Source organism: Balaenoptera physalus (assembly GCF_965194825.1).
Source record: "Balaenoptera physalus genome assembly, chromosome: 1".
Classification (NCBI taxonomy): Eukaryota; Metazoa; Chordata; class Mammalia; order Artiodactyla; family Balaenopteridae; genus Balaenoptera; species Balaenoptera physalus.
This window is the reverse complement of record NC_138882.1, coordinates 180,883,667-180,903,703: the sequence shown is the minus strand read 5'-3', so window position 1 is coordinate 180,903,703 and position 20,037 is coordinate 180,883,667. Positions and strand designations below refer to the sequence as shown.

At 51.4% G+C, this 20,037-nt stretch overlaps 1 protein-coding gene across 1 annotated transcript; it reads right to left on the bottom strand.

Annotated features, from left to right (window-relative positions):
- Nucleotides 1-1,717: 1,717 nt before the first annotated feature.
- Nucleotides 1,718-18,276, bottom strand: PLA2G2C (phospholipase A2 group IIC). The gene is made up of 4 exons (XM_082449911.1): nt 17,289-18,276; nt 15,135-15,279; nt 13,220-13,323; nt 1,718-4,079 (listed from the first exon to the last, which is right to left on the bottom strand). Exons 1-4 carry the CDS (start codon nt 17,326-17,328, stop codon nt 3,928-3,930), a joined length of 441 nt encoding a protein of 146 aa, XP_082306037.1. The 5' UTR covers nt 17,329-18,276; the 3' UTR covers nt 1,718-3,927.
- Nucleotides 18,277-20,037: the final 1,761 nt, after the last annotated feature.

Here is a 20,037-nt window from a genome sequence, read left to right as displayed (position 1 = left end):
CTCTGCCTGCCATGCACACAGTCACCCCAAAACAGTGACAGCCTTTCCCCGTGGGGCACTGAGCCCAAAGCCCGCCCTTGGTGGAGGGCATGCCCACCGCTCCACCTCCCTGACCGCCTGGTAGCTTCACCCAGACGTCAGGAAATGCAGCTGAGGAAAAGGTGCAGACAGAGAGCTGTCCCAAAAATGCATCTACACTTGACGTCTGTCCCCTTTGAGGCGGGGCGTTCGCTCCTACAACAGTGTCGCGGCCGAAGGGAAGGGACACCACTGCGTCCTCGCGATCGCCACAGCCCTCCCCATGTTAGTCATCACGCGCCCTGGTCTCCGCCGTCCACCCGTCTGTCTGTTTTGCCCCTGAGGACACTGAGATGCCCAAGTTCTCCCAGGGGGAAAGTGGTGATGGCTCAGAGCGCTGGGACACCCGCTGCTCCCAGGATAGAGCCCAGACTTCTTAGGGTGGCCACAGGCTCTCCCTGACCTGGCCTTGCCTTCCTCATCCCTTCTGCTCGCTTGAAAATCTACTCCCACATTCCATGCTCCCCACTCTAAGCTAATGCAATCCCTTCACATTGACCTCACGTCATTCAACATGTACATCAGGGATTAGAAAAGGACACAGATCCTTGCCCTCAGGAGCTCATCTTCCAGTGGGAAGGCAGACAACGAACAGTGGTATCCATGAGTGTACGATGCATGGGAAACAGAACAGGATGAAGGGGATGGGAAAGGCCAGGGGAGGGTGGGCAGTATTAAAGGGGGTGGTCACATAAGCTTTATTAGGAAGCTGAGATTCCAGCTTGAAGACTTGAAGGAGGTAGGGAGTCAGGCACGTGGGATGCCGCTTCTAGGCAGGGGGAGCCACTGTGGGCAGGGTCCTCGGGAGGGAGCGTGCCCGCCGTGTTCAAGGAACAGAACAGCATGGAGGCCATTGGCTGGGGTGGAGGGAGTGAGCGGGAGAGTATAGGAAGCGAGGCTGCGTGGGGATGGTCTGGGGATTTCAGGGCTGTGGAAGGACATGGGCTCTTACTCAGAGGCAGACGGGGAGGGCGTGAGGAGAGGAGTGACACGGATCAGAAGCCAGGCCCCTGCTGACCAGCTGCTGGTGGATGAGAGATTGCAGAGGCTGAGGGTGGAAGTGGAGAGAATGATGAGGGGCAAGCAGTAGCCCAGGAACGAGGCGATGGTGGTTCAGACCAAGATGGCAGCCCTGAAGGTGGCCCGGGTGGTTCTACATTTTTCCCCTCTCATCTTTTTCTTTTTTTAAGTGTGTACATTTTACTGAAGTATTTTATAAATATAGAATCTAAATGCATTTTGAAGGTGCCAACACATTAGATATGGGATATGAGAAAAAGAATTTGACATGCATGTTTTTGGCTTGGGGGAGGGGCAAACATGGAGGACGGCCCTTCAGCTGATCCGGGGGGAGACTGGTGGCAGTGGCGCTTTCGAGCAGGTTTGTTGAATCACCTTCCATCCCTCTACCTCACTTGGCTACCCCAACTCCTCCTCATCTTCAGCTCTCAGGTGAGACGTCAGACCCTCAGCATTCCTCGGGGAATGCTGACCCCCTGCCCTGATGGTGGTCGTTGCTCCCTGAGCTGACCCCAATTCCAGCATCTCCCAGCCTGCCTTGTAATCACCCGCTGACTTGCCTTCTGCCTGATCTGAGAGCAACTTGGAGTCGGATGCAGCTTTATTTCTCTGCTTTAGCACAGGGCCTGGCTTGCAGCAGGCCCTCGATGTGGATTTGTTGAGGCGATGAATGATCGCCCTTCCAGGAGAGCGGGCTTTCCCAATGAAAGCCAACGGCATCCCTCCACAGTCCCACCACCATCCTGTCCTCCCAGAATCAGGACATCGACGTGAGCAGTTCGATACCACCACGGGCCCCATTTTACAGATTAGAATCGGAGGCCCAGGCAGTGGACCATGGCCTGGATCTCACACTGAAATCCCTGCCCCCACGCTGAGCCCAGCCCTGGCCTCCCTCCCTCCACTGTGTCATTTGGCCAGTCCTGAGCTGGTCTCTGTTGTGGTCCGGAGTCCCCAAGGAGGGGAGGTGCCTGGCTTGGGCCCTGCCACCCTGGTTCCATGCCTGCCTTTCCATGGTCACTCCCCTTACCGCCTTATACAACCTTAACCGTGACGCCCATCAACCCCAGGCTTCCTTCTGCAGTAGTAATTACTACAGCACGTGGGCAGGTGGGAAAACAGACCAGTTTCCTCTGTGACCTGCCAGCTGAGCCAGGCAGAGCCCCGGAGCCCTAGTTCCCAGACCCTCTGTTGACCACCCACCTCTGGCTTCCCTTTCTGTCTTCACACCCATGACAGCGTCACTCAATCCAGATTGTAAGTGTCTGAACTTGAACTTCTAAAAGCTGCTCTGGCTCTCAACTTTCTCCCCAGGATATTTACACCTGATTCTCTGTTTGTTTTCTTTAAGCCTCTGAATCCCTACTGCCCAGCTCTGTGCCTGCCGCCTAGCAGAGGCTCAATGAACGTTTGTTGGATGACTGAGTGATTACAGCCTCTGTGTGTTCTCCAGTATTGCATGAGGATGGCCTTTCTCCTCCCAAGCCTGTCAGGTAAGGGGCAGGGGCACGTCCACGCTGTTCATGTGGCCTCCAAGCTCGGCACAGTGCTGAGAACCCCAGAGCCTCGGGTAGTGAAGACCAATGACATCAGTGAGTTACACCGCATGGCAAACCACATCAAAACTTAAGGACATTAAACAGGCCCGTTATTTAGCTTGCACTTCTGCAAGGTGGTGGTTTAGCTGGGGCTCAGCTGGGCTTTTGTTTTGGTCTCAGCGAGGTTCTCTGGTGTCTGTGGTCAGCCGTGAGCTGGCTTTGCTGATCCCTGCCAAGTGCTCTCACAGGTCTGAGGTCCTCAGCCAGACAGCTGGCCTGACGACCCTGATCCAGGTGGGCTCCTGCCCTCCTGCAGGTGGGCCCAGGGTGCTTCTCATGGCAGTGGCAGGCGTTTCCGAGAAAGAGGGGACGTGCGTTGGGCCTCCAGACACCTTGCTGGCAAACTGGTGGACCATCACTTCCACCATGTTCTATTGACCACAGTAATTCACAAGGCCAGTTCAGAGTTCAGATTCAGGGGTGGGGAAAACAGTCTACCGCTTGATGGGAAAAGCTGAGCATTACATCGTGAGACGTGAGGATACAGAGAGGTAAGAACAGTTGTGGTCATTTTTGCAATCTACACCCGGGCATCAGAAAGATCAGCATCCACCCTGACTGGATCACTTTAACATTTAGTAGAATTTACGCCTTATAACCAGGGGCTTCTAAATGTGGACCGAAATCTTGGATACCCCCAGTTCCCTCTCCCTTGCCCTCTTTCTTCATTTCTTTGTTATCTTCCCGGCGTGACATCCAGGTGGCAGCCGTGGGAGCTGATGTTCTCATGCTCTGTCTCTTGGGAGGTGAAAATGGAATCGACTTTTTCCTACCTCGGGGTTTTCTGGAGAAGGCAGAACTCCAGCAAATGAGAAACAGAGTCCAAGTGTGAGTCTCGGGTCCTTGGCATGTGGCCAAGACCTTGTTTTCCAGGATCCCTGCTTGGCTCCGGCTGGATCTGGGCTGTGGGTCTGGTTCCCAAGTCCGCCCTGTATCCTGATTTTGAGGTGGGGATGGAGGGAGAGTTTAAGGCGGATCCTGGGCCCCTTCCCCTCCTGGAAATTTCCCGGGATGGGGGTAGGCGACATCTCTCTACCCTGTCACCTTGTTTTATTGCTTCCTAGCGCTTTACTGCGATTGGAATGTACTGTTTATTTATGTGTATGTTGATGGTCTGTCTCCCTCCATAGAAAGCCAGGATCCTGTCTTTTCCACTGTTGATCTCCAGCCCTCTGATGCCGAGTGACAAAGGAGTATCCCAGACCAGACCGACCAGGGACCCGCGGCCTCACTAGCATTGGAGTTTGCGCCTGCCGCAGCAGGGCCAGCTGGAGAAGAACTGCTTGAAGTTTGGGCAGGTTCTCTTCGAAGCAGATTGCGTGTCACACTCGCCGGCCCTTAGCCCACAGAGGCAGCCGACACCAGCTCCAAGGGCGCATTCAACTGAAGGGAGACAGAGGGTCACAGGGGGCTTCCATCCACCCTCAGGGTTTGATTCTAAAGTCGGGGAGAACTGGGAGCTCGCTGCAAGGGGTCAAGGGTTGAAAATAGAAAGGAAAGGAACTGGGAGTTCTTTTCTTTTGTCCACAAGCCGTTCCCCCACCACACCTGGACATGCCCCAAGGAGAAGCCTGGAAGGAAACAAGAGAACAAGCAGGTGTGAGCTGCACAGAGGGGTCCTGGGTTAGTGCACCCAGGCCAAGGACACGAAACCTATTTTTTCAGAACTCAGCTCCTCCTTCCAACAGCTTACCTGGCATCTCACCTGGATGTCGCAGGCATCTTCAATGTAAGGCGCCCCAAAGGAAGCTCTTGATGTAAGTGTCCCCTTCCACCCACCCCACCCCCGCCCACTGAGCTGGTCCTCCACCCACACTCTCGGCTTGGGAAATGGCACCACCTCCCACTCAAGCCAGAAAACTAGCAGCCAACCTTGATTCCTGCCCCCCTTTCACTTTCACAGCCCATCCACCCAAAGTTCCATTGATGTCTCTATGTTTACAATATTTCACTCTGCTCTCTTCTCTCCATCTTCTTGGCCACAATCCCAATCCCTGTCATCACCAGCAATTCCGCCCTAATGGAAGGAAATAAACAGGGACTGTCTTTAAGATGTTTTTAAAAATTTTATTTATTTCTGGCTGCGCTGGGTTTTCGTTGCTGCACACGGGCTTTCTCTAGTTGCGGCGAGTGGGGGCTACTCTTCGTTGCGGTGCGCGGGCTTCTCATTGCGGTGGCTTCTCTTGTTGTGGAGCACGGGCTCTAGGCGCGCGGGCTCAGTAGTTATGGCTCGCAGGCTTAGTTGCTCTGCGGCATGTGGGATCTTCCTGGACCAGGGCTCGAATCCCTGTCCCCTGCATTGGCAGGCGGATTCTCAACCACTGCGCCACCAGGGAAGTCCGAGACCATCTTTAAATGTAACTTGAATTAGGGTCACTCTCTTGCTGAAAGCCCTGCTGTGGTTTCCTACTATTTGGGCGAAGACATCCCAAGTCCTTGCCATGGACTCCAAAGCAGGCTTGCCATGATGGGGCCCCTGCCAACCTCTCCATCCTCACAGACCTCCACTCTCTCACCTTCACTCTGCTCCAGGACCAATGGCCTCCTTATGTCACGTGTCTTGTTTGGTCTTGTCCCAGGACCTTTGCACTTGCTACTCTCTTTGTCTGAAACACTTCTCTCCGGCAGTTTTAAGTGGCTGGATCCACCACACCTTTGGGTCTTGGTCAAATTTCCTCTCTTCAGAGAGGCTCTCCCTGCCCACTCCTTCTAAAGCTTCTCCAGCCACTCTCCCTCACATCCCCATTTGTTTGATTCACCGTACTTTTCACATCTCTTATTTCTCTTATTTGTTTACTTGTTTGTGTCTGTCTCTCATCAACAAAGTGTAAGCTCTGTGAGACTGGGGCTTTTTCTGTCCTGTCCCTCCCAGTATCCCCAGCTGGGATACTATGCTGGCACATAGTAGATGCTCAACAGTCATTGAATAAGTGAATGAAGCCTCAATGGGCCTTTGGGATTGAGTGCCTGCACCGTGGCCAAGTGACCATTAGATGGGGATCTTTTATTTAAAGAATTTCACTTATTTATTTATTTATTTATTTATTTTTGGCTGTGTTGGGTCTTCGTTTCTGTGCGAGGGCTTTCTCCAGTTGCGGTGAACGGGGGCCGCTCTTCATCGCGGTGCGCGGGCCTCTCACCATCGTGGCCTCTCCCTTTGCAGAGCACAGGCTCCAGATGCGCAGGCTCAGTAGTTGTGGCTCACGGGCTTAGTTGCTCCACGGCATGTGGGATCCTCCCAGACCAGGGCTCGAACCTGTGTCCCCTGCACTGGCAGGCAGATTCTCAACCACTGCGCCACCAGGGAAGCCCCGGATCTTTTATTTAGTAGTCAGAGTTATAGTGCTCTGTGCATGGGTGCATATGCGTGTGCGTGTGCATGCATGCGTGCGTGCGTGCGTGTGTGTGTGTAGGGGATGTCTAAGGCAGCCTCCTTCTAGATAGCTCCACCCCATTTCCACTCTCTTTTGAGGGTTGGGGGGGGTGAGGAAGTGAGGTGGCCAGACTCCCTGATGTGTTGGCCCTGGGCAAGTTAGTTTCAGTATCATTTATAAAATGGTGATAAAAGCAATAGTATCAAAAATAAATAATGGTGTCTACTTCACAGGATCGTCGTGAGGATTTTCACTGTTGTCGTTACAGATGGAGTGGTCTGGATGTGCTCAGAACACAGAGAGGCCTCTATAAATGCTTGTTATTATGACGATGGTGCACCCTTAGCTTCACACGTTGGAAAAAGAAGGGCCCTTTGAAGCTGGACCAGTGCTGGCTATCATCTGTTTGTTTGCCTTTCCCCCTCTCCGAAGTCTACAATTCCTGCAGGAAGCTGTCCTCCCACATCCCACTGGAGCCTGGATTTCTCAAGACATGTTGACACCCACCCTACGCCTCAGCTGTACCTCTCCACTCACCCTCAGGAAATGTGCCAGGGATGGTTCCCGCCGCTCCCACTGTTCCTGGCGTCTGGATCACCTTTGCCTTCGCGCTCTCCCTTCTCCATCTGTGACAATCCTTCAAGACCCATCAGGCCCCAGCTCCCGCAGGGACTCCCTGAGAGCCTCCGTTCCCTCCAAGCCCAGGTCTGTCACCTCTGCCCAGCATGCCCCTTGCTGCCCTCCCCTGGCAGCCGCCATGGTCTGCAGGGGCTCACCAGGTTGTTTGGCTGCTGCCCTTGGTTGGGCCCAGGGCTACTTGGGCAAAGGGCCCTGCCCCATCCAACCTCGCTTCCCTCCCAGAGGGCCTGGCACCTGGTGCTGTCACTTACCCGGGTGCTGCTTCTCTGGAAACTGGAAGTGAGGCACTTTTCTCACCCTTTCCTCTTTCTCATCCTTCTCCCTTTCTGTTTATCTCTTTGTCTCCTGTTCCTCTTCTTTAACATCTCTTCTTTCTTCCATCTCAATTCACCAAACCTCCTTCTTCCTTTCTCACCACCCCCTTTCTTGCTTTGTCTTCAGGTCTTTTCCAAAGTGTGGAGTATAATTCTCTCCTGTTCAGTTCTACGTCTAACAGCTTGCCCAGGGTGCAGCCTGTCAGGACCGACCTGGAGCAGCGGTCTATTGCTGTGGACATCCCACAGCCATTGTAACATCAGGCCAGTCATGGGCCTTGGCAGCCCTGGGCCAAGAAATGCCATGTTTGGAAGTCATCTTTTAAAAACAAGCCTAAGCCCAGATCCTGCATCTTCCAATCTGCTGATGGGGAAACTGAGGCATGAAGAATGGAACTGACAGTTTTAGGATATGCTTTCTCATTCCATGAAATATACCTCCACCAGTGAGACAAAGCAAGAAGGTCCACATTCCTGCCTGGGCTAACCCAGACTGCCTGCCAGGCTGCTACCTGTCTGTGCCCGGCCTCCGACCTGGTCTCTAAACCCTCTCCTTGGGAGCTCTTGTTTTAAAGCTCAGAGCTCTAAATACCTCCGAGCACTGCCGACTCTCCAGTTCTCACCGCAGCCTAGACATCTCCTTTGAGCTCTAGATGCCAACAGGCTTGTGTTCACGTGACTCCCTCTTGGGTGTCTGATATGCATCTCAAACCCAACATGGCTCATGCCAGGCTCCTGCTGTGTCTGCAGAGTCTGCTCTCCCCCATCGGCACAAGCTCGTAGATGCACCACCATGCGTGGCTGCTCAGACCATGAACCTCAGCGTCAGCCTCCCTTACCTTCAAACCCCACATCTAATCCATCAGCAGGTCCCGTCAATCTACCTCCCAAACACACGCAGCGTCTGACACTTCTCCCCAGCTATCGATCTGTGCAATGATCGCTTCTCCCCAGTGCTACTGAAACACCCCACTAGTGGCTCCCCGTTTCTTCCCCTGCTCCCCAACTTCTCTGTACAGGGGCCAGAGTGATTATTTTTTAAAAAATAATTAATTAATTAATTAATTTATTTATTTATTTTTGGCTGTGTTGGGTCTTCGTTTCTGTGCGAGGGCTTTCTCTAGTTGTGGCAAGCGGGGGCCACTCTTCATCGCGGTGCGCGGGCCTCTCACTATCGCGGCCTCTCTTGTTGCGGAGCACAGGCTCCAGATGCGCAGGCTCAGTAATTTTGGCTCACGGGCCTAGTTGCTCCGCGGCATGTGGGATCTTCCCAGACCAGGGCTCGAACCCGTGTCCCCTGCATTGGCAGGTAGATTCTCAACCACTGCGCCACCAGGGAAGCCCCAGAGTGATCTTTCTAAAGCAAAATCTGAGCAGATCACTTCCTGCTTTAATGCTTCCCCCTGCGACCGAAGGAGAAGGTGAGCCCCTCACCCCATGGCCAGGCCCCACCGGACTCATTCCTGGTGGGACGCCCACCCCCCAGCCCCTCGTCTCCTTCCCCACTAGCTAAATGCCACCTCCTTAGAGAGGCCTTCTACAGCCACATAAAGTAGCCATCCTCCCCGCGCACCCACAGCCCCCGCCCTTCCACCCACTGCCATCCTCATCCTTTAGCTTGTGGCCTTATTTTAGATGCTTCATAGCACTTGTCACTACCTAAGTGTATCTTTCTTTCTGAATATTTTATGGGCTGTCTCTCTCCCTGCACACAGGCAAGGAGTTTGTCTTTTCATTGCAGATCTTCAGCCCCAAACACGCTATAAACGCTCCATCCCAGTTTGCTACTGCCATACTAGCTGGGCTTACATGGCCTGCGGGGCAGTGAATGAAGCCCCCGTCCCAAGAAACAGGGAGTCGGTTTCTCGGTCCAGATCTGCCGCCTGCATATTCTAGCATGGCAGGAAAGTTGTTCCTCGGCTTTCAAATGAGGGTACGGGTGCTTGCATTGACTATTTCATGAATTTTTTTCATTCACTCACTCATCAGACAAACAGGTATTGAGTTCCTAACCCGTGCCTGCCCTTTGGCTAGGAGGTGCGGAGGTACAGGTCTGAGCAAGCGGACCCCACACTGCATAGCTCTGGGCATCCTCTGTGGCCTTATGAGGATAAGCGCCGCCCCCAACAAGTGCTCCCTGCTCTCCTGGAATTCACATTCCAGTTGAGGGGAGAATCAATGCATAAATAAACAAATAAGTAAACAAGAAAATGAGATGATGTCAGGTTGAGACAGATGCTAGGAGAGGAAATGGGTGATGTGTCAGCGAGCGGAGGTGTTGTGAGGAGGAAACTCAGAAGCAAAGGAGAAAGATCTTTGCAAACTACAAATTCCAATGGTTACCTGCTTCACCCTCCCCCTTTGGCAGAGGGAGAAGTCACAGGCTCAGAGATGGAGGTGATAGTGGTACCTCTGGCTGGAACCTGGGCTCTGCTGCCCACGGCCGGGCTCCCCGCTGCACTACAGATGCATTCATGTGTGGGTGGAGGGGGCATCACCACTGGCAGATCTTAAAATCCCTTGCGAATGCCAAGTACTTACGTAAGCCCACTCAACAGAGGGCTAATGACCTCCCTGGTTACCTGAGGGGAGCCTTTGCCACTCGGCAAATTGGCCCCAGGGCTTGGGTTCCAGGCCTTTCTCTGCACTGAGCTCCCGGTGACATTTAGAGACATGGGCAGACCAAGTTGTTTTTCTCCTTTCCCTTCCCTGCTCACACCAACTGCATCCCGGAGCAGCCACTGGTTGCTAGGCAACCTGAGACCAGGCTTGGGTGCGGGATTTCAGAACTTGAAGGCTGGGGAGGTGGTTAACCCTTGCAAGGCAGCTCCTTGAATTGCAGTATAACCGGGGGTAGAGGGGGCGAGCTTTTATCCTATAAGGGGTTAATAACATTAGCTCAAGGGGAGGCAAATGCAGAGGAGATGCTTCCAAGAAATCTCTCAACAGTACTAAAGAAAACTCCCAGTGCTTTCCCACAAAGTAAAGGGGAAAAGGAAACTGAGAATAAACGAAAGAAATCTCAACTTCTAAAAGGAGGGGCATCAACCAACTAAGCACCTGCTCTGAGCTGGGTTACTTTAGTCAGTCCTTTAGTGACCTTATGAAGTTCTGATTAGTATCTCCATTTTACAGATGAGGAGACTAAGGCCCAGGGGGGTTGTGCAATTATCCAGCTAGAAAAGGTGAAGCTGGGATGCAGGCCTAGCTCTGCCTGACTCCAAAGCGTGTGCTGTCTCTGGGCCTCTTAGCAGGGTACATAGAGCTAGAACAGAAAGATCTGGGGCCTTGCAGAGGGGCAAGCTCCTTCTGTTCTTCTTTGCCCCTTGGGCCAGGGCTGAACATTCTGACATGCCTGTTGTAGATAATAAGACTTGCATTTGTGTGAGCCCCCAGTCAAGAGGAGCCCCCTCGCCCTCCCAGCGGCCCCATGCCACTGGGGAGGGTGGTGGGAGGCAGGAGCACCAGCGGGGGTCAGATGACCTGGGCCTGAATCCCAACTCTTCTTTCCCTGGCTGTGTGGCCTTGGCCATCTCACTTAACCTCTCTGAGCCTTGGGGTCCTCCTTGATAATGGGGAGAATAATGTCCACCTCAAAAGTTTCTCACGGATTCACAGTGCTGAGTGTAAAGCATCTGTCAGATGCTCATGAACTGTAGCTGTTGTTAGTGCACCTATTTTATGGATGGAGAAACTGAGGCCTAGAAAACTCAGGCCAGCAGTGTGTTCCAGAGCACTGGAAAGTCTCAAGACGTATGAGTTTTAATCTTGCCTGTTACCTTGGATCAAACCCTTCCCCATCTCTGGGTCTCAGTCTCCCCATTGCTACAATGAGGGTTTGGTTTGGATGGTCTCCAAGGGCACTTTCAGCTCTGGAGAAGGCCAGGACAGCAGGGCCTGGGGCTGGCTGCCTTGTTCTGTGCCCCTGGCCCTGGCACAGCACTGGCCCTGGATGGGCACCCAATGGGTGCTCAGTTGATACTGGGCAAGTGAATGGATGTGTGTGGGGTTCACTTGGGGTCTCAGCACACAGTGGAAGCAGACTCAGGACTAGATGCCAGATGACCCAGCCCCCAGTCCTGTTCCTGGAATAGGGGTTTGGCAAGGTGGGGGCAGGGACAACAGGGGCGTCAGCCTGGTCCTCACTAGCCGGGTCAGCCGAGGAGGGGATGCTGATGGCCTGGTGAGGATGGGGCAGCATCTCTCCATGCTAACTCCCTAAGCAAGGTGTTGGACTCTGGGAGCCCTGGTCAAGCTTCGGGAGCAACTGGCTTCTGTTGCTTGGCAGGCGCCAGCATCTGCAGAAAGCAGGGCCCGGCCCCTGCCTGCACCTCTCACCGCCCCCCAGCCTGATGTGCCAAGCAGAGAACGCTTCCTGTGCCACCTCCTGGGGCTCCAGCCTCTGCCCCCAGGTCACTCTCCTCCATTTCCTGGGGTCCTGGGCTGCAGCTCTGGTCCCCACCTGGGAGGGTGAAGAGGTTTGATAAGGGAGCTGTTCCAGGTGCAGAGAGCCCAGGCTGGCTCCCGTGACACAGGAGCACGGGCAGAGGCTTGGCCTGGGCCTGAGACCACAGGGCGGGAAGGTCCTTTGCACTGACTGAAATTCCACTTCCCTCCTCGGAACACCGTTTCCCTCCTTCCTTGGTCCCTGCGATTTACAGGGGCATCAGAGGAGAGAGCTCTTAGAGCATATTTTCTCTCAAAGTGATGCTTTTCAACCATTCTAAGGTAACACTTAACATGACAGATGTTAAGATCAAGGCGAAAAGAGGTGAGAAGAAACCATGTGAAAGTGAGACCATGAGCTGGGCTGAGAAGAGTCAGGGGCAGCTTTTCTGTGTGCCTCTCCGCCACCAACCGACCGTCAGGCTTGGCCCCTGCCTTCCACCATGTGGAGCCAAGAGGGGTGGGAAGAGAGGTCAGAAACTTGGTCCCTGGCCTCCAGAGGGCATCACGTGCCAAAGCAAACAATCCTTTGGGGACAACCTCCTCCAGTCTCCCCCTCCCCCACCCCTCCACTAGACCCTGATCCCTCCCCATCTCCTGGACATGGCCTTGGGGGCCTCACAGAGGGGACGCCTTGCTTTAGGCCTGAGGATGGTCACAGCCAGAGAGCTCCAACACAGGAAGTCTCCTTGAGCTCACATAAGAAAAAGGGGGTTCCCTCCCCATCGGTGGTGTGCTTGGGGGGGCCGAGAAGCAGACTGCGCTGAAGCTGGTCTCCTGTCTGCAGGGCCTTGAGCCATGTTTCACCACTGGGACCAGGGAGACTGCACCATCTTAACGCTCAGTGTGTCCTAAGCCGGAGCACTGGCTGGGGACTCTGGGAGATAAGTGGAAGGGAGGCGGTCCCCCGGCCTCGGGAGAAGACAGACGATCTTCAAGACACACTCACAGCTCTGAATAAACACACAAGGGGAGGACGGCGATTCACGCAACTCCCCAAGGCCAAGCGGAAGGCGAGCCACACATTCGAAGGGGCATTCAAACCACCGGTTCCGCCGAAATGAATGGCGTTCACGACAAGGTCGTGGCCCAGCACCTGCAAATGGACTTGTTCTTTAGATCCAACTTACCCTACACACCCAGCAGCCCCAGGACATGCTCTGGGAGATCAGGGGCCCCTCCCCACACGCTGGACACTCAGTACTCGCCCACTCTGTCCTTGGCCCTCTTCCTTGAATGGCCTCCATGACACGTGGGTTCCCTTCCCCGTCCCCCTCCTATTGACTTTGGTGTCCCCCCTCTCCGCCCCCACACTTATCCCAGTGCTTGGCACGCAATCACCCTTCACAAATATTTGTTCAGCTGAACGACAGCTGAGCTGCTTTGTTAACACATGACAGACATCGGGAAGAAGCTTCTCAACAGCAGCAGCTGCCAGGCGAAGCTGCAGAATTCACTGTACTCCCGAGTCAGCAACTATTTATCGAGCACATGCAAGACCCCCGGGCGGGGGCGGGGGTGCTGTGCCCTGCACCCCGCCTCTGGAGGGAGCTGGGGGCACAGCTGCGAACGGGGACCAGGGAGGGACCGGGCCAGGACTCTCCGGAAGCTCTGATTCTCGGAATTACAGCTCTCCATCCCAAAGCACTTGGAAAAAAATCTCATTTCCCCAAAGTTCTCTGGGTCCACAAAGCTGACCTTAAGGAAAGGCCCAGTTTCAGAGACATTCCCTACAGAGAAGGCAACTCACAGATCACGGTCCTGTTGGCCACGTGGAACTGGTAGCCGTTCAACACGGGCTGGCAGCTGAGCCGCTTCAGTTTCTCGTAGCAGCAGTCGTGGGCCAGGCAGCACCTGGGGGCTAGATGGAGGGAGATGAGAGCTTTCCTGAGGGTGGCCCTGGGGAACTGGCTGGAAAGGATTCACATGCCTCCTCCCCCCCCACCCCCCCACCCCCTGAGTGAGAAGGTGCGGAAGGCAGGGAGGTAACTTCCTGATGATATTAAAATCACAAAACGAGCCCTCCTGTACCTACTGCTGACTCATGAGCTCCGCACAGTAACCCTAGGACGTGCAGTCCTTGACCCCATTTTATAGGAGAGGAAATGAGATCCAGAGGTGAATTTCCCAAAATCATACGGCTGGAAGATGATAGAGTCAGGACTCAAATCTAGGTGCCCATAATTTATTCATTCATTTAATGACTTTTGACTGAGCACTGAATATGTGCCCAGCCCTGGGAGAGGCTCTGAGCAGACAAGGGTCAGCACATCAGGCATAATCCTTCAGTCTTTGCTCTCTTGAGGCTCAGGGTTGGCCAGGGGAGGGGTGGGCGTGCCGGGAGGGGAGAGCACTGGAGGAGAGAAAACAGCTGGGGGACGGTCTCGGCCCACCTCTTCCACCATGTCTGAGTGGCAGGAACACAGAGATCTGGGGCTGGATTCTAAGACAGGAAAAGGATCAGCTTCCGGCCGATGTCCTGGGCCGGACGCTCTGTCTTCCTCACTCACCATCCCCATCCACACGTGGGCTCTTTGCCGTTGGTCATCGTTGGCTAATAGTGTTAAAATTCTCATCAGCCACGGGACTTGGAAGGGGAGGCACAGAGTGTCAAAGGGCCCGGACTTTGAAACAGGCAAATTCTGGTTCAAATCTTGACCCTGCCACTCAAGGGCTGTGTGTCTTTGGGCTCTGTTGTTTTGCTTGGTGGGTCCCTCACCGTTGTCACCTGTAGAATGGGGATGGTGGCACGGCCTCGGCCATGTGCTGGGAGCATTAGACCAGGCCCTGCATGCAAACCACCAATCCCAGGGCTCAGGATGTGATGGGCATTTCATCAGTGTCAGGCCCCCTCAAGGGCTCTGGGGTCCTTCCAGCTGGAACATTCCATGGTCTCATGAGCTCAACCCAGAGGAATCAAGCCCCAGGAGTGATATTCAGGCCTTACTATGGGGATATATTTATCCACACTACGGTGAAAGTGACCAGGAACATTTTGATTCTTATTTCTTCAAATAAAAAGACACACAAACCATCCTGTTTCCTACCTCCCTGTTCCCTCCCCAGATTAACACCGACCTCCACCTTTTCTGGGAATTCACCCTCCCCCACGCCCATCCTTAGAAGCAGGCCTGGCAGCCAAGTTTGTACCATGTGTCCTCACCCAGATGGACAACTTTTCCAAACTGGGCCACTTGGATTCTCTTTCCTGGAAAATGGAATTAGGACTGGGAGACAGTTGGTCAGTCTTGCTGCATCTGTAATCCTAAAAACTGGAGGCCTGAGAGAAGACCACGTTTATCATGAAGACTGAGAGCTGAACATTCTAGAGTTCTGGGCAGGGCTGACCACATAATCTGCAAAGCCTGGTGCAACATGAAAACGAGGGGCCCCTTATCCAAACATTGTCAAGCATTTCCAGAAGGTGACAGAGCAGTGAACCTCATGCGGGCCCTGTATAGCTGCATAGGCCACAGGAAGCCAGTCCCAGCCTTGGGTTCCTCAAGACCACCCTCCCACTCCCATTCAGTTGTTTTCTTACCCTCAGGCTCACCTGAATTGGTTTCGGTTCCTTGCAATGCAAGGGTCCTAACACCCTCTCTCTCTTCAAGCCTGGATTTCAATGCAAATCAACCGACAGGAGGCCTCAGAGCCTCTGCACTCACCTGTCAGTGTCATCCACGGGGGTCCCTATGCCCCCAAGCCCGCAGTAGCAGCCGTATCCATAATTTGAGAAAAAGGCGCTCCGCCCTGTGATGTGTTTGACCATCCTTTGAAACTGCCAGAAGCTGCCATGGGTGGGGGCCATCACTGCCAAGGAGAAAATAAAGAAGAAGAGAAGATGTGATGAGAAAGATGCTGCTTTCAGGTCCCCTAGCCAGAGCGCTTAGTGTTCAGATATCAGGAGACCCCTAAATGTGGTGCCTGGGCATCAGCCCCTTTAATGGGGACAAGATAGGGTCATGTCTACCGCGTCACACAGCTAGTGTCTCGCTAGCCCAGGATGAGAACCCAGTTTCCATGACATTCAGGACAATACTATCAACTACAGTCTTCTCCCCAAAGTAAAAGACCACCATCCTGGGCAGAAACACTCTCAGATCTGATGTTAAACATTAATGAGAAAGGTTCAAAGCCAGAAATGTCAGTCCTTGCAAGTACCATCAGGCATTTACAACCTCACAGGAGAAACAAAATACTTAAGAGGCAGAAAAAGTTGTCGTCAATCCATTTTTTTAATGGCAAATACACATGGACCTAGCAATTTTTACTTCTACAAAATGCTTAGGAAAGTGGGGGGGGGGGAAATTTTATATATATATATATATATATATATATATATATATATATATATATGTGTGTGTGTGTGTGTGTGTGTGTGTGTGTGTGTGTGTATACATATATATATATACAGGGATGTTTGCTGCAGCATTATTTGTGATATCAAAAAATTGGAGACTACCCACATGCCCAGGGACAGGGAGATAATAACTAAATGATGTCTTGAAAACATACTACTTTTAGCAATATCACTAGGCAATGGGACTGAGGAAGTAGGTGGAGAAAAACAACAGGCAACATTTATCTTAAATACTTTTCTGCTCTCTGATATATATATACATTTTTTTTTTTTTACAAAAAGTGTTTATTACTTTTCTATTGAAATGTATGAAATGTATGTATATAAAGGCCTAGAAGGATGTATATCAAACTCTGAAGAGTGCTTACATCTGAGTGTAGGAAAAGCATCAGGGTCTGGGAAGGATGAGAAGGGGCTTTATCTTGTTACTCCATATTCTATACTCTTGTTACTCTGTGTATTTTTCTTTTTAATTATAAGCAGATATTACTTTTACAATAAAAATAAAATAAAAACGTGAACTTGAAGAAGAAAACCAAAGACAGGAGGTTTGGGGAAATTTTCCCAGGAGCCTTCCCATCTCATACTGTGATTTTGGATGCCTCGTTGTCACAAAGCATTGCAGAGGGGGCCAAAGCCTGGGGGTGGTCTCTGGGGCCGGAGCAGCCCCTGGAGAGAGGGCAGGACCACACTCAGACACTGCTCTTGAGGTACACGATGGGGGCCGCAGCTCTTCCTGCACATGGGTCCCCTGCCTCTAACATCATGATCTTGAAAACTGTAAATTCCACCACTGACTAAGGGAAAAGGGAACCCCATTTTTGACATTTTGACTTAGGAAGCCCAAAGTGATTGCTTCATAGCTGAAACAGATAGAAAACTGGATTTGAGCAAATCTCTGCTCATCTAATCAAACCAAAGAGTCAAAGAGTTTTCCAACAAACCCAACACGGTTTCCTAGTAAGTTCTCTTTCACGTTGCAGAGGTATGTAAGCGGATCTCCTGGTAGCAATGACTTATAATTACTAATTATTCCATAGGTCACCATAAGAATGGCTTTCTGATGAGAATTAATCATTCCTAAATTAGCTAGATATATGTCTGCATTTTTGTTCTGGAATCCACAAGACTTTAAATAAAGGCAACTAGCATCCAAATGAAAAAAAGACTCCTGAATGGTGTGTGTGTGGTGAAACAATAGTCAAATGCCCTCTTTCTCAGCAAATGGTTAGCAACCTTTGATTTTCTAGACGTTCTGTGAGATCCCAACACCAAGAACAACCCATTTTGTAGAAGAAACAGAAGCAGGAGGACTTCGGTGGGGGCCGTTCCACTCCCGATTCCCCTTTGAGTGACACCTGACTTCCCCTCACCTGATGCTACCTGAGGAGAGGCCACCCCGCACACAGACACACAGACAGGACAGCGCCTTTGAGCTCACTCAGCCGTTCCTACTTACGGCAGGAGACAAAGACCACGAGAACCCCAAAGACCTTCATTCCTGCGGAGACCAGGGGGTCCGAGGCACCAGGATCACACTTTCCTCTGCTTTTGAGGGCTCTGCCAGCTGAACTCCTGTTCGGGGAGGAAATAACCAAAATGAGGGAGGCCACGTGGATGTGAAACCCCAAGCACAGTGCAGGCCTTCAAAAGCCCTCAGTGGAGGGCTCGGAGCAAAGAGACCTTTTTCAAACCTAATTATCTCTAAATATGATAATCCCTCGGTTATGTAGACCTAAATATAAAGATGAGAAGGGTTCAATTGTTTGAAAAGTGCACTTTTTTAAAAAAAAATTTCTTTCTTTGGCAATACTATGCCTTCATCTTTTTTTTTTTTTCTTTTGAAGATTCAGTATTTCCTCTGTTGCCAAGTTGACAGGCAAATGCTATATGGCTCGTGTTGGAAATCCAGTGTGGGAAAGTCTGGCCCCATTTGCATGGTAGTCCTCCTCTGTTTTCCTTCCTTGATGCCCAGGTATCTTATTCATAAACTTAGCCCCTCTGAATCTGGCTTTCCTCTCCTAAAGAAACTAAAATTGCCTATCAGTAATTTCAAACATTTGTTAAGAAATTAGTTGGAATCTAAAAAAAAAGAAAAGATACAAATGAATTTATTTACAAAACAGAAATAGACTCACAGACATAGAAAACAAACTTATGGTTATCAAAGAAGGCAGTGGGGGAGGGAGGGATAAATTAGGAGTTTGGGATTAATAGATACATACTACTGTATATAAAATAGATAAACCACAGGGAACTCTACTCAGTACTCTGTAATAACCTACATGGGAAAAGAATCTGAAAAAGACTAGGTATATGTATATGTATAACTAAATCACTTTACTGTACACCTGAAACTAACACAACATTGTGAATTGATTAAACTTCAATTAAAAAAAGAAAAAACACTTAGCAGATAACTGCATCATAACAATTTATTATTTCTTTTTTTTTTTTATAAATTTATTTATTTATTGGGCTGCGTTGGGTCTTCGTTGCTGTGTGCAGGCTTTCTCTAGTTGCGGCAAGCGGGGGCTACTCTTTGTTGCGGTGCACGGGCTTCTCATTGCGACGGCTTCTCTTTGTTGCGGAGCACAGGCTCTAGGCATGCAGGCTTCTGTAGTTGTGGCACGCAGGCTCTAGAGTGCAGGCTCAGTAGTTGTGGCACACGGACTCTAGAGCGCAGGCTCAGTAGTTGTGGTGCACGGGTTTAGTTGCTCCGCGGCATGTGGGATCTTCCTGGACCAGGGCTCAAACCTGTGTCTCCTGCATTGGCAGGCAGATTCTTAACCACTGCACCACCAGGGAAGTCCCATTTTTATTTCTAATAAAATAAATTCTTTGTAAAAAAAAAAAAAACATTCGTACATGCCAGGTGCTATTTTCTTTAAGGGCTTCATGGGTGTTACATTATTTAATCCTCACAATAACTTAAGAGGCTCTATTATCAGTTTAGAGATGGAGAAACTGAGGCCCAGAGAGTTTGGACAACTTCCTTGTGCTCAGACAGCCCCCTACTGCACAGACTTGTGGGGACCAACTAAAATAATGCAAGTAAAACTGCTTGGCACTATAAAATGCTGTACCAGGCGACCACACCCTTCTTATTATTATAGCATCTTACAGACAAACCCGAACGAACTTTTTGGCCAACCCAATATTATTAACAATGGTAGTGGTAGCCGTATCCGGCACACTTCCCACAGGACGACAGAGGAGAATGCGGGCTCAGGGTCCCACATCCTCACATGGAGCCCCCACTAGTCAGTCAACAGCTCTCTTTAAATACAAGTGGTTTTTATGCACTCCATCATAAATCAGGCTAAATCTGATAAGGTCAGGACTTGGAGTATGAACACTAGCTCCCAGAGCCTAGAGGATTTGGCAGGTGTAGAGCTTCAGCTAGATTTGCACTCCGTGGCAAAGTTTCCCAGGAAAATTTCAAAACGAGCGTCCTGCTGAAGCGTCCTGGGAGAGTTTGCCATTTTTGCCCTCGTTGGCAAGTTTCTGGTGGATCCTTCGAGACTGGGCCCTGACCGGGCCGGGTCCCAGGCAGCCTTCGTTTCAGATGCTGCATAGGATGTTTTTAAATGAGGTTCCATCTTACAGGCTGGGTTCCTTTGTCTCTTTTGAGTGTGAAAAAATAACTTGTGTGATGGTTTAGCCCATGATGAAGGGACTCATATCTTTCAAAAGATCGGGTGGTGACACTTTGGAGAGACAAAGAAAAGGACCTGGGTGCACTACCGGGAATGAGATGGTACAGACTCTTATTAAGCACCAACTATACGTTCTTTCTTTTTTTTTTTAAATAAATTTATTTATTTATTTTTGGCTGTGCTGGGTCTTTGTTTCTGTGCGAGGGCTTTCTCTAGTTGTGGCAAGCGGGGGCCACTCTTCATTGTGGTGCGCGGGCCTCTCACTATCGCGGCCTCTCTTGTTGCGGAGCACAGGCTCCAGACGCGCAGGCTCAGTAGTTGTGGCTCACAGGCCTAGTTGCTCCGCGGCATGTGGGATCTTCCCAGACCAGGGCTCGAACCCGTGTCCCCTGCACTAGCAGGCAGATTCTCAACCACTGCGCCACCAGGGAAGCCCTGCGTTCTTCTAATGAGACAAGACTGTGGCCCAAGGTGGGCCTCCAAGCTGACCAGAGACCAAATAGGTAAATATAGACCATATATAGATCGAAAGCCCCATGTGCAGAAATT

Excerpts from the sequence above, each read along its gene's own strand:
- PLA2G2C (XM_082449911.1), bottom strand. The coding sequence starts at position 17,328 with ATGAAGGTCTTTGGGGTTCTCGTGGTCTTTGTCTCCTGCC. Across the intron at positions 13,324-15,134 it reads CCCGTGGATGACACTGACAG|GTGCTGCCTGGCCCACGACT; the intron begins GTGAGTGCAGAG and ends TCTAGCCCCCAG. Across the intron at positions 4,080-13,219 it reads GGCCAACAGGACCGTGATCT|TTGAATGCGCCCTTGGAGCT; the intron begins GTGAGTTGCCTT and ends GTCTCCCTTCAG.